Raw genomic sequence first — 14,338 nt, forward strand, 5'->3', positions numbered from 1 at the left:
AGATGTCCACCTCTAGAAACTATACATTTTCTAAAAGATTTTTCATGCCTCAGCTGGCCATTTTGATGGGGGCTTCATCTGGTTCTTATTACTGCATAGACAGATTTTAACACAATAACCCAATTCAAAGCCAACACTTTCTGAAATAACCAGCTAATGGGCTGATCTTGCAAGGTAGTAAGTATCCTCAACTTCCGATGGCTTCACTGGGGGCTGAGAGCACTGGTACCTGGCCAGATTGAGCCCTAGAGGAATACAGACATGCTGACAAGCCACAGTAGGGGGCTGCTCACCCAGTGACTCCCACTGACAATAATAAATTACATATGCACAGCCAGAGAGAACCGCGCTAAGAATCTGCTCCTGCAGTCATGGAACTCATGCTGAGGTCAGTGGGAGCTTTTCCTGAATGAGGACGGCTGGATCAGACCCCCACTGGGCCTGATTCTTCCCTCACTAACCCCCTGTAAATTGGGACTAAAACTCCACTGACGTAATGGAATTACACTGGTGTAAGTGAAAGGAGCACCAGGCCCATATGTTTATCTAGCCTCTGTTCTGGAACTGGGGGCAGTCAGTCACTGCAAGCTGCCTCCTCCTGCCCCAAGAGCCTATTGATTAATGTTTAGCTATCTGTCCCCTAGAAAGATAAACCTGGTGTCCCAATACCTGAAACTGCAGAGCAGTGTGTGTGTGGGAGGGCAGCACTTCTATGTGTGAGGCCCACTTCTTGTGCTTTGCTGGAGGAATCCTCTCAAGAACTCTTAACGCAAGAGCTGTACTGACCAGACCATCCTAGACCCCCCATGCTGTAACCTCTATTTACAGAGCTGCAACTATTCCCACTAAGGCACAGTCTCACTCTCATTCGGAATGGAGTGACCCCACTGTTTACAAAGCACTGTTCTTTGCCTACTGCTTAATTGTGAAGCAAGGATACAAAGACCACCCGCTTATAAAAAAAAAAAAAGTTTTCCCCTTTATCCCCACAGATCATTCTACTGTACAAATATAGTATTGTTTTGCTATCAGCTTTCCAACTATTTCCTCTCTCCTTGGTTTATAAAACTGTTATACAAATAACAATGTAGCCTGGCTGGAGTAAATCAAATCTGCCTCATTACAAAGTCCTTCTACACTTGCTCACCCATGTGTTTCTGCTACACTCTGTATATGAGCTGAGACAAATGTACACATTATTTTTATTAACACATCCATTGCAGTAGTGCCCAGAGTCAGGAGCGGGCTTCACTATGACAGGCGCGGCATTGACAGAGTAAAAGAAGGTCCCTGGCCCCAACGGGCTTACAGTCTCAGACAAGACACAATAAATAGTTGTAACAAACAATTGGAAAGGAAATGGGAAGGAAGATGAGGAACCAATAACAGCAACATGAGTCTGCACAGGCCAAATAAATAAGATAAATATAAGAAGTCACCAGTGGCCGCCTGCTATTCACTATTAGTTGGCAGCTTCTCGGGGTCATCACAGTGAGTCTTGATCTGAAGAGGGACTTGAAGAGGTACAGGATTTTGCCTTTATGGACTAGTTCACAAGGGAGACAAGAAAGAAAATGCAAAGGCTCTTGGAGAGACAAATGGGTAATCACACGTAGGCAGGGGGCAATGCAACAGAAGCACCACAGACAACTAGGGAGAGACTAAGTTGTGACAAGCCTTAGGCTATGTCTACACTACAAACTGGTCAATGTAAGATATGTAGGCATAAAGCTGTCACAGGTAGTATATCACTTGTGTGTGTGCACACTCAGCTCCTTGCATTGGCGCAGCATATGCTCATCAGGAGTGCCTGTGTTGATGCACAGCATGGTGCACCACAGGTAGGCATCCCAGTGTGCCACCCACCATCCTATCATGCACTGTCTTTTGAGAAATTTAGGCAATGTATGGTAGGGCAGAAATGAATTATGCAGGGATCACTGGACGCGAGGGATCAAGGTCCCATTAACACAACTTTCTCAATTCCATAATGTCATTCATATCTCATAATTTTCATACCTTTTTTAAGATCCCACAAACCTGCCTGGCACTTCTCACTGTCCACCATGTCTGACAAAAACAAGAAGCTCACACAGCTCAGCACTATTGTCATGAATATTACAAACACAGGATGAACAATCCTCCAGTATTTGCAGAGCTGCCGGAAGAACCTCAGCAATAGGGGCACAGCTATTTTTCTGAGGACAGACTGTTGCGGACATAGCAAAAAACAATTCAAGGATGTTGGTGGAGTTCACGGAACAGCTGCAGATGGTGGAGCACAGATGCTGGGTCTGAGAAATGACCACTGACTGGTGGGATTGCATTATAATACAGGTTTGGACGACGAGCAGCGGCTGCAGAACTTTCATATGCCACAGGCCACATTCCTAGATCAATGTGCCAAGCTCAGCATAGCACTCTACTGCATGAACACCAGAATGAGAGCTGCACTGACAGTGGAGAAGCGAGTGGTGATCGCACTGTGGAAACTTGCAATGCCTAGTTGCTACTGGTCAGTGGGAAACCATTTTGGAGTTGGAAAAGCCACAATGAGGACCGTTGTCATGCAAGTGTTTAGGGCCATTAATCATCTTCTGCCAAGCAAGACTGTGACTCTTGGCCAATATGCAGGCCATAGTGGATGGATTTGCAGCAATGAGGTTCCTGAAGCGTGGCAGGGTTATAGACAGCACACCATTCCGTATTTTGGCACCAGCCCAGCTTGCCACAGAGTACATCAGTAGAAAGGGCTACTTTTCTATGGTTATGCAAGTACTGGTTGATCACCAGGAACATTTCACCGATATCAGTGTGGGCTGGTCAGGGGAAGTGCAAGATGTTTGCATCTTCAGGAACACAGGACTGCTTGGAAAGCTGCAAGCAGAGATTTTTTTCCATGACTGGTGGATTGCCATTTTGTGATGCTGAAATTCCACCAGCCTACTCCTTGCTTTCCAGGCTCGTGAAGCCATACACTGGTCACCTGGATAGCACTAAAGAAAGGTTTGACTACCCACTCAGCAGGGTGCAGAATGACAGCTGAATGTGCTTCTGGTAGACTGAAGAGACACTGGTGTTGGATACTCTCAAGATTCAATCTCAGTGAGAAAAATATCCCAGTGGTTGTTCCCTTCACAGTATCTGTAGGTAAAGTGGGGGAAATTGCTGCTGGGGTGGAGTCTGCTGAGTTTGAAGAGCCAGACACAAAGGTGAGTAGAAGATCTCAGCATGGAACTATGCAGCAGAAGGAAGCCTTTCAAGAGCACTTTAACGATCAACCACAGTAATGTGGTGCGGTGGACTGTGCCCTACCTGGCCCTGAAGTTTTGGCAGCTGTTAAGGATTGTGTAATGCTTGGTGTATATTTATGAATATAACAGTCTTTTAATGCACCTATGAGTTATGCGGTACTTGCTGTACATTTATAATTACTACACTGTGCTTTTCACTGAACTTATGAGTTCCGTGGTCCTGTACAATTACAAGTTCTGGGTGCTGTGAGTAGCACTAGGCATTCTGCAGCATATGTTGTGAAGTAATAAAGATGAATGTATTCATAAGACCATAAGATCAAAATAAAATAGAAATGTATTGTGTACCAAAAACAGTGCAACAATCATGTGCAATTAAAAAACATGTACAATACAAACTCTAAAAAATAAATGAATGGAACAGAACTTTACAATTAGAAAGGTAGAAAACATTCCTGGCCATTTCAGTCCATTTTGGCTACACATACACCAACCGTGGCTCTCACAGGTCAGTGTATGTGAAGCTGCGGTTTCCCTTACTGTCCCCCAGCTTGGAATGGCAGGGGTAGGGATGCAGCCTCTATTGCCATGTGGAATGTTGCGGGATATAGAGGTGTGCTAAAACGGAGTTCTCCAGTCATGGCAAAGGGAGACAAACACATGACTGCTGGACCTGTAAGTCAACGAGAGCCTGTAGCATCTGTGTTTGCTGCCTAAGAAGCCTCATTATGTCCTGGTGCATCTCCCTCTCCTGCTGGGATTCTCTCTGCTCTTTCCTTCTCCATACTGTCTGCAATATTCACCCTGCAGGCTCTCTTGTTCACGGTCCAATGCAGCACTGGCTTGCAGGATCTTGCTGAACATACCCTCCCTAGTCACTATGCTGCTACAGTTCCATGGGTAACTTCCCCACGGCCCCAGCACCTTCACCCATACTGTAGGGCTGAAGTCTTTTCCTCAGCCCCAGCAGCCAGCCAGGAGCTCCCTTTTGCTTTCCCCGGTCCCTGCCAGCAACTGATCTGTCCATGGTCCTGCCATTCCTTCAGCCAGCCAGCCAGGAACTCAGTCCTCACTCCTGCAGATCCAGACAGTAACTTTCTCTAGTACTGCAGCTCCTTTTATATGGCCCTGCTGGGCCCTGATTGGCTGCTCCCTGTAGCCTCTCTCCAATTGGCTGTGTCCCTTGCAGCCACTCTAGGCAGCCTGGAAGACTTCTCTACTGCTCCATTCTGGGATGGGATGTGGTTAAGACCCTCAGTCCTCCAGCTGGGGTTCTCGGGGCCTAGTCCACCCCATTACACATGTCTATTGACAGTTCAGCTTTGGATTGCCTCTGCACAGCACTGCTCTCCAGTCCCATCCATGGTGAGTATGGTCCACCAGGGGTGAAGGGTGGGGGAGAGAAATGAGGAGGGAATTGTTCCATTGCATAAAACAATACAATGTCAGCCTTTATTACAGTGGGTATGAGTATATAGCACTGAATACTGGAACTATTTTCCACAGGCAGTGGTAATTTTAGGTGATACCTCACTCCTGGAAGGTAACACAGGCAAAGAGAGCACAGCTGCTGCTGGCATCCCGAAGCCGCCTAGGCCTGTATGCTGCTAGCCTGCATATGCAATGGTGCCTGCCAAAGTCATAGCAAAGTGGCATGGTGAAGCGTCTTACTACAGAAAAAGCAATAAGGCTGCCATCCCTAGAAGCCTTCAGAAGAGCATTGCAGAGTAAGAGCACTGCAGAGTACCTCCATGACAGTTTCATCAAGATCTCTCAGGAGGATACAAGGGACATTCCTCTGTATATATAAACAAATGGTTCTGCATGGTGCCCCCCTGAAGCTCTACAGGGGAATGAAAAGCAGATCATAACTCTACCTACCTGTTTGTTGTACAGCTACCTCTTCTCGTATGAGGAAAACAATGACAAGTCAATGTGTGTGTCCTGCTAATTTGGGGTTGGGCCAGGTGTCATCTTTACATTTAACCATTGTAAGGAAAAATGTATGCACACACTTACCAGAGGTTCCTTCCCCTGGATCAGGCTGCTCTGCGCTTGGCTGGCAGGACTGGCTAGACTGTTGAGGAGTCTCAAAAAGATCCTGACTCGCAACATAGCTGGACCCCTTGGCACCTTGCCACATGTCCCCCTCCTCCTCCTCTCTGTTCATGACATGGTTCTGTGTCTCGGGCTCTACCGAGGTATCCATGGTGGTCTGCAGGGTGCTGGTGGGGTCTCCACCAAGTATGGCATGCAGCTTGTTGTAAAAGAAGCAGATCTGGAGCTCAGCTCCAGATCAATTGTTGGCCTCTCTGACCTTATGATATGCCTGTTCCTTCACTTTCACACAGCACTGTTGCTGACGTTCCCTGTGCAATCTTTTTGTAGATGTCCACGTTTCTACAACTGGGTCCATAGCTATGCCTGTACAGCCTCTTCTCTTCACGGGCCCAGGAGATCCAATACCTCCTGTCTACTCCAGGCAGGAGAGTGTCTGGAGCAAGAAATAGGCATCTTCAGCTGGGCAGTTGCACACAACAATGAAGAGCTGTTAGGTGTGCTTGCCAAGGTGGGCAAATCAGGAAAAGGCATTTCAAAACGGGTGGTTTTTTTGCAGGGACAGGCAGCTTCTAGTCTCTGTCATCTCTGGGCAGTGGAGGTCACAATTGTGACCGGAATCGTGGGACACCTGCTGCAGGACTGTTAGGGTTAAGATAGGACATACACAGCATCTACACTCACCATGCGTCAACCTCAGTGGGTCAACCCTGGCTCCACTTGGTTCGTGGAGGTGGTGTTATTGCATCAACGTAAAGGGGCACATGTGTCAGCTGGAGACAAATTTGAATGTAGACACATGCACAAATAGGTTGATGCAGAACAACTTACATCAAACTAACTTTGTATTGTAGACCAGGCTTTAGAAGTAAGGACCATAAATGTGTATGGGGTGTGGTGGAGAAGGGGAGCCGGTGGAGGGACTTAAAGAAGGGTTGGCCTGAGCAGAATAATGAGCCAAAAAGATGATCTTTCCAGTAGCATTATGAATGGGCCTGAGGGGGACAAGTTGAGCATCAGAAAGGTCCCAAGAAGGTCAAGATGAGCTATGAGGAGGACGTGCACAAGAGGTTAGCAGTGTGGACAAAGAGTCTGGAAGGGTGTGTTCAATATACATATTAGCTCATGATATACCAGAAAAGAAAGATATTTTTAACTTTAACATAACTTCACTGTAAAACTCTTCTTTCTTCGGGGATGAGCAGCTGGCTCTCTGGATAAACTAGACTTTCTTTTTCGCAAGGAATATTCACAATATGAAGCCTAGTGAAGGGGTGGCTGCCTCTCACTGGCAGAAAAGGGGTTAAAAGTAGCCTTAGGGAGGCTGCGCTGGAGGCAGCCAATTAGAAAGGGGCTGAGAGGAGTAGCCAATCATGGCCCGGCAGGCTCATATAAGAAGGGCTGCAGGGCGGAGCAGAGTTCAGTAGCTGACTGGAGCTTGAGGAGAGAAGACCAGGCTCTTAGCAGGAGGAAGGAGCCCCAGCACCTGAGACAATTCAGTGCTACAAGCAGGGACCAGGGGAGCCAGAGAGAGCTCCTGGTGGGCTGCTAGGGCTTGCAGGCTGAGGCCCTGAGATAAGGGCAGAAAAGGGTGCTGGAGCCACATGGGAAGTGGCACTGGGACAAAGGACTGTAATTGCCCCTGAGATAGTGGCTGGATGGAGATTACAGGTCTCCCAGAAAGGGAGAACACAGAGTGTGGCACAGCTGGAGGGCAGCGTCACTGAAGAGGATGCCGCACTCCTGGGAGTACTGCAGGTCCTGGAACGAAAGTGACAGTGGCGCGGCACTAGCAGTGGAGGGTGCCTGGCGAGCAGATCTAATTCCCATGACAGCCAGCAGAAGGCACTAGAGTGGCGAGTCCCACCCGGTCATAAGCCTAGAGAGAGGATTTTGGGTTTTCAATTAATCCAAATTCCTCCATGCACATACTATACCACTGTGATCACCATGGTATCTGATTACCTTCTAGATTTAAAGTCCTCTTAAATCCACCCTAGGCTCCCTGTCTTCTTTTATAAACACCACCGAAACATTTATATAGGACCTGACATTTTCAAAGAAATGAAATTACATTATCTAACCGATTCTCACAACACTCCTTGGAGGCCATCGCCAACTTGGTGCTTTGCTTTTCTGATCAGGAGAGCTAGATAATACGCCTCTTTTCAAGTCATGGATTACACATTCGAGCACACAAGAAAGGCAGTCCCCTCCGCCCCCCGATGGAGTAGGTACTGCAGCAGCAGCATTTCTTAGAACTGATGGTCTGACTTCACTCTATTTGGGATTTGTTTACTTGGATTCCATAGGGCCCACCTTCCATGCTAGGTGCACCGCACAATTAAAACAACAATATATGGTACAAATATTAAAATAGCATCGTTTTTCTAGGATGGCTAATGACAATGCAGTTTGATGGGCTCCCACACTCAACTACACTCCCACTCACTCCAAATTCTCCACCTATGCTTCACCCACACTTTTCAGTTTGTGTGTTTCTATGGGCTCTTGCCCCATGAGTGTGGAGTCCAAGATGGTGACAACAGGGAAGAGAAGAGATGACTAACAACTCTGTGGACTCTACTTGCTCCCTCAGGTACCATCTGGGAAAATGTCACCTCTCAGCTCAGCAGTAAGTGTACAACACTGAAGTGAAATCCAAACTTTGATGCCTAAGCTCAAAATGAACTTCTGCTACAGAGATGTGCCTGCACACGAATCTGGACTCTGAAAAATTCAGCAGTTCTCCTGTGTATCTCACAGCATCTCTCCTGTGTATATAAATCACCTAACTAGCACAAGTTAGGTTAGTTTATATTCACTGGCTGTCTGGAAATTCTTCACACCGAGGGTAATAATGAGGCTGGTTGGGTGATATTCTAAACAAAAACTTGCTCAGCAGACACACAAACCACCAACTAAAGTGAGCTCCACCTGGGCAAAACCCCACAGGGGCTCAGAGTGCTTCCATCATGTCCACAACATAATACTTACATTTTCTCTGAAGATAAAAGCCAGGATTGCAGCTGAGAGCTCTGCCAGGAAGATTAACAAAATAAACATGAAGAACTGAAAGAAAAAGAAAAAAGAGGCAGACAGCCATTAGGTATATGCCACAAACAGTAAGAACAAAAGTTTTCAGAATCACCAAGGCAATAGAGAAAATGGAGAATGAAGCTTTTTTTGGGAGGGGGGGGGGGAAGAGAATCAGTGAAAGGGTATAAACTAGGGACAGCCAAGGTCTACACACACAATTTGTACCACAGCAACTGTATTCGTTTAGGAACTGATATCATTAAAGCAGTACAACTCCCTAATGCAGATGAAGTTATACCAGTATAAAGGTGTTTACATGGTACGACTTATTCCTGTAAATGTAGGGGTACTTATATAGACTGATATGAGCATCTTTGTAGTGCTAGGACTATTTCCACACTAAGAGGTTGAACCACTTTAACAACATTGGTTTCTAAATTGATATAAAGTGGTACAAATGCTCTAGATAGGCCAGTCTAAGTGAGTTAAATCCCACAGCCCCTAACTCACAAACACAACCATGACAGTGAAGGAGACCAGGGTTCAAAGACACGAAGGCCTGATTCTCATTACAGTATGGCCCCTTTAATAGCTCCATCCTTACAGGGAGTATACATGTAATTCCTTCAAGATTTAAGAACCTCAAAATGTTCTCAGTACTGGAGTGTGAACTCAGTAATGACTTAGGATTGGCCTGATATGGGGAAATGAGGAGTAAATAGGGGACACAGGCAGGACTGCATGACCCAGGGGATAATAAACACATGGAACAAGTTACTGATGCAGATGGCTTAAGCAAGAACTAGAAATGAACTCAAGATACACCTGGAATTGTTTCTGTGGAAGGAGAGCAGTGAGGGCCTTTTTGAAACAGCAGTAAGTTGGACAGGGCCAGAAGGATTTTTCTGATCCCTACACAATGCGTTATGAATGATGTCTGGAACATATTGCCTGTGATTTAGCAACAGTTTTTAGCAATAGAAAAAGAATATCCTCCTTGGAATGGACAGGATAATTTTTCTGGTGTCAATTATTAAAGCTGTAGCTGATTTTTCCTATTGGAGCGCTGTATCCACTGCCCCTTCCAATCTCCTTTCCTGCTCCTGAATGGAAAACAAAAGAAACAGCTCCTGGGGTCAGATAACAGAACAGGAGTGATTAGAGGAGCAGGGCTTTAAATCTAATAATTCCCGTTAGTTGACCCACTGGCCCATTGAACTATAATCTGTTCTCATTGGCTGAGATTGCTAAATGGCTCACTCCACCCATTCAGAAATTGCTTCTATTTTTAGCTTCACAAGAGGAGAACAGAGAGGTAGTGATTAGAATGAAAGCTACTATGCAAATCTACAGCACCATCTATCAAAGGATCTCCCAATGCTTTTTAGGTGAGTCTAAGGTGATCAGTGATTAGCAGGGTTGTTGGATTAATTACATATTCGTTTATTGATTACTGGCAATTACTTTCACCCAAACACTAATGCAGGGCCAGCATAGCAATGGTTGCAGCTGCTCACAGATTATCTAAGCAATCGTAATGCATCATTTATCATCCCCAAACTGGCTTGGACTTGAACAGCGCAAACCTCTTGGACTTCCCATATTCACTGTAAAAACATCAATAGTGATTATTAGGGCAAGAAAACAAGAATTCTATTTTGCAAAAAAAATTGAGGTTTTGAATTTTGTTTTAGTTCCCATCAGAACAAAAAAGAGAGTTTTTAAAATATTTGTGTGTGAAAACTATGAGAAAACAGCCACTCCACTCACCCCAGAACAACCAATTGCCCAGTGGGATACTCGGGTTCAAATCCCGGCTCTGCATGATTTACATCCCAGATGAGCATCCAAGCCAGCTTGTTATTGGCTATTCTGGAGTGAGTCTATCTTGTTTTGACCAGAAATTCCACCCGAGAAATCTTCCTAACTAAAGTCATATGTTTCCATAAACACTTTTGATTTTGACTTATTAGCATTTTTGACTTTCTTATCACTGCATCTCAACTGCCAGTTGACATTTTAGCTCTGCTAGACTTCAGCAATTCTCTCTCAAAGGACACAAACCTCAGGGTGACAATTTCAGGGGCTGGGGGCAGGAGCAGAGAGAAAGAGGGACTGATAATATATCATTCTGCCCTTCCTTAAAAATTATGCATGTATACATATCCACATTTGGCTAAAATCCACCCAGCTGAAGTCAATAGAAGTTGCACCACTTATGCCAGGGCTGAATTTGGACCAATGGGGAAATGTTATTCACAACAACAACAAATAAAATAAATACAAAATTAAGTGTGTTCATGTGTTTGTGTAAGACAAACATTCTCTCTGAGCAGTTTGGGCAGCAGTAGCTAAGAAAGCTCTACGACATTCCACAGGTTAGTTTGTTTCTAATGTGCAGAAGGCCTGAGTGTGCTGCTTTGTGTGTCCAATGCTGGGATAGCTTCAGGTGGCTGAAAGCACTTGGCAGCCTGGTGCTTGCTGCAACAGGTTGAATACAACAGTGAGGTTTTTCACCAAAATAGAACAGCACCAAGAAAAACAAAAGGTTCTGCAAACACAATGGCCAGAATCTAGAACCTGTCTGCAGGAGCATCTCCCTTACTCGCCCTTGTCTCTGTGACCCTCTTGCCTCGTGTGTACATTTGAGCTAAAAGCTTCAGACATGCATTATGTATCAGTGTGAAATCTCTCTCAGGCAGCTCTGACTCATCCATTTTTGAACAACTTGTACATGGACTTGATTTTATCAAGCATCTTCCCCTGAGCCTACTGCCTTGTGAACCACACCCCTCCTCAACTCCTGCATAGATATTCCAGCCTCACAGGGATAATTTTACAGGTTATTTGCATTTCCATCAACTAAAGCCTAACTCCCTCCAGACTCCTGGTTCCCACACTTTCAAACTTTCCAAGTTCATCTGGTGTGGTCTGTAACAAAATACATGCTGGGAATGCATCTGATACCATATGGACCACACCACACCCACTTAAACAGGTATTTTATTGCCAGTGGACTTGGGATAATAGGGAATGGGACATATGGAACGTCACCACACCCTCTTAAACAGCAGTTTGACTTTGCTACCAAAACATCCTGGATTGCCTTGAACAAGGGAGCATGCTGTTCCTCACTAGATGTTACACTTAACTATCCCTGCCTCATTGCCCTATGTTACTTCCACCCCATCTATTTCTCAGATTCCCAGTGTAAAATAAAATAATAATAAAAGTAAATAAATAAAGCAGGCGGACTTAGAACTATCTTTGAGAAGCAGAAAAGTAATAACCATGAAATTGCCTGCACTGCAATATAACTAGAACACTAGGGACAATATTCAGGCTTGGTGTAACTCCACTGACATCAGCCTGGATAGTCCTAAATTAAAAAGAGATTGCACCATTCACATACCAAAAAATGGCCCAAGATCTCGCCTCACGTGACTGAAGTTCTAACTCTCATAAGGATTGGATTTCAATTAGTCTCATGCTTATGGGGCCCGATTCTCCACTCCATTACATCAAGTTCATACTGGCGTTACGCCATTGACTTAAATGGATTTATTCCTGGTCTTCCCTAGGATGAGCGAGGGAAGGATCAAACCAGTTGACTCCCAGAAGGGAAGCACGTGCTATTATCGAAGGAGGAATTTGGGAAGGGGTGGGGTAGGAAAGGAAAGGAGAATTTAGCTCAGTGGAGTCTGTCAGATCTCCCGGGATACTGCCAGCTTCTCCTTCCGCCAGTTTAATGTTCATGTTCTTGTAAAACTGTGCTATGGGGCAGCAGCTGCTGGTGCTTTTGCAAGGCTCTGTGAGTAAGATAGGATTACAAAACACACTGAAAAATCAAGATTTAAAAACAACCAACAAACTCCGAGGGAGAAACAGAAGGTTGTACTTGATAAAAACAAGAAACAAAACAACAGAGCTCTGTGTTCATTCGCGTAACTGGGAATGTTTTCCAGTAAGAGATAATGGCAGGAAACTCTGCAGGATCAGTTCTTGCGGCAGAAGTCAAAAATGGTTATTTTAGTGGTTAAGAGTTTATAAACAGTGCATGATGCCCACACAGATTTTAAGGTTTAACCCTGTCATTTAAGGGAAAATTGCTCAATGAAGCTTTTATATCTGAGACTTCTAAGAAATGGAGAAGGATGTATATTGGTTCAACCACCCATCTAGAGATGCAGTGGAAAGTCCACCAAGCAGATCTCAGCTGGGAGGTTTATACCAACTCATAGGACTCTGTTATAGATACTCTACCTTGCACGTTCTCTTTATTTGAAGTGGCCCAGTAGGAAATCTACTTACAAGTTTATTACTTGCCCAATGTCTACTCATATGGCTTGTAAAATACTGGTAAGGGCTGCTTAATGATTCCTATGAACAGAATAAGGAAAATGTTCATGTTCTACATCAGAAGAGAATGGGCAGGAACAATCCCTGGTTCGATGTGCATGAGTATGTGTTGTAATGATTTGGCTCATATGAGGGTGTGCACATATTATGGCCTTCTGTTAGAAGGAATCAAAACTTCTCAGCTGTGTCTGATGGGCCCTATTACTGTAGAAAGCTGAAGGAGATTCTCCTCTAGCTCAAGTGGTAGACATGGGAAGATTAGACTTCTTCCCCTTCTGCTGCCATGAAGTTCTGAGAGACCATAGCAGACAGAGGAGTTAAAAGTGCTCAGTGGCCACAGCTTTGGTACAATATGAATGTGCATCCCTGAATGCAGCTGGCGTTCAGGATAAACAGGCATATGTCCTTAATACACACATGTAAAATGACATGCCCTCTCAGTAGGGCCTGATGTTACAAGCACAAAACTCCAGTCCAAGCTCCCTGTTTGCTGCTGGGTGCAATTTAAGGTGTTGGGGACGATCTTTAAAGTGTGGGACCTGTTTATTAGAGAGCCTGCCTTTTACCTCACATCCTATCACAGCAATTACGATTGGCAGGGATGCTCTTGCTGATGATCCCTGGAGCAGAATGCATTGGAACAGATAGAATGCTTTCTCAGCTGGGGGCCCTGCTCTTTGGAACTCACTGCCCCTGCAGGTCTGACAGTGGCCAAGTCTGGCAAACCCCAGAGATAGTTTTTATTCATTTAGAACATGGCTAATTTTGCTTATTTCCTTTTGTGATAGCGGTGCCAAGACTTCTTCCTCCACTTGGAAGATTTGGGATTTTGTCACGTGGCATTTAGTGAACTCAAACAGCAGGAGATTGCCATGGGAGAATTTCCCCAGTGTACAGGGAATATCTTTGCTGGCACAAAGTGGCAGAGGCATCTCCGCACCTCCTGTACTTCCCTTCTGGGGAAAGGAAGGAAGAGGGTGTTGCAAGGAAGGAGAGGGGTGTAGTAGAGTAAGACTCCACTATACCCGATTTGCAACTAGCATAAGGTTCTTGAGAGACTCAGTGTGAGTGGCATAAGTTAAAACTGGCCCCTGCACCTTTAACTTATGCCAGAGTTGGGCAACAGAGAGTCATGCCCCCATCTCCACTGAGCCCACACAGAGATTGGGTGCAGGGGAGAATCAAGTTGTCTGCATTTTTGACTGTATTAAAGTGCTTTAAACACTACTAACTATGTAACAGAAGAAAGGCTGCGATCAGACATGGTCATATTGATTCAGTACCATAATCACTCTCCCCAACAAAACACCATAGCCCATTCTCTCCGAGGACACAAGAACAACAGAGGACATGTTGGGACACTTACAAAAAGCAGGAGGCATTTGTTCTCACGGACAGCACCACAGCAGCCGAGAAAGCCCAGCAGGAAGAGCATTGCTCCCATGGCCAGCATGATGTACGCCCCCGTGAAGAGCAGAGGGTTGGCAGCCACAATCTCTCGAAATCCTGTAGGATCCACAATGACCCAGATCCCAACACCCAGCAGGCAGGCCCCTCCCAGCTACCATGGGAGAGAGAGCAGGAGAGGAAAAGAAGAGTGAGTTAATAATCTGATGACAGACTGGATT

The 14,338-nt window shown here is 45.3% G+C and overlaps 1 protein-coding gene across 12 annotated transcripts in view; it reads right to left on the reverse strand.

Annotated features, from left to right (window-relative positions):
* TSPAN18 (tetraspanin 18) overlaps nucleotides 1-14,338 on the reverse strand; it is a 223,270-nt gene that overhangs the window by 13,601 nt on the left and 195,331 nt on the right. For all 12 annotated transcript variants that reach the window (XM_039538219.1, XM_039538227.1, XM_039538226.1 and 9 more), the window contains 2 exons: nucleotides 14,077-14,271; nucleotides 8,310-8,384 (listed from right to left, as the gene is read on the reverse strand). In XM_039538219.1, coding sequence (XP_039394153.1) covers nucleotides 8,310-8,384; nucleotides 14,077-14,271 — 270 coding nt within the window. The remainder of the gene's footprint in view (nucleotides 1-8,309; nucleotides 8,385-14,076; nucleotides 14,272-14,338) is intronic.

The sequence above is a fragment of the Mauremys reevesii genome, linkage group 4 (genome assembly GCF_016161935.1).
Source record: "Mauremys reevesii isolate NIE-2019 linkage group 4, ASM1616193v1, whole genome shotgun sequence".
In the NCBI taxonomy this organism is placed as follows: Eukaryota; Metazoa; Chordata; order Testudines; family Geoemydidae; genus Mauremys; species Mauremys reevesii.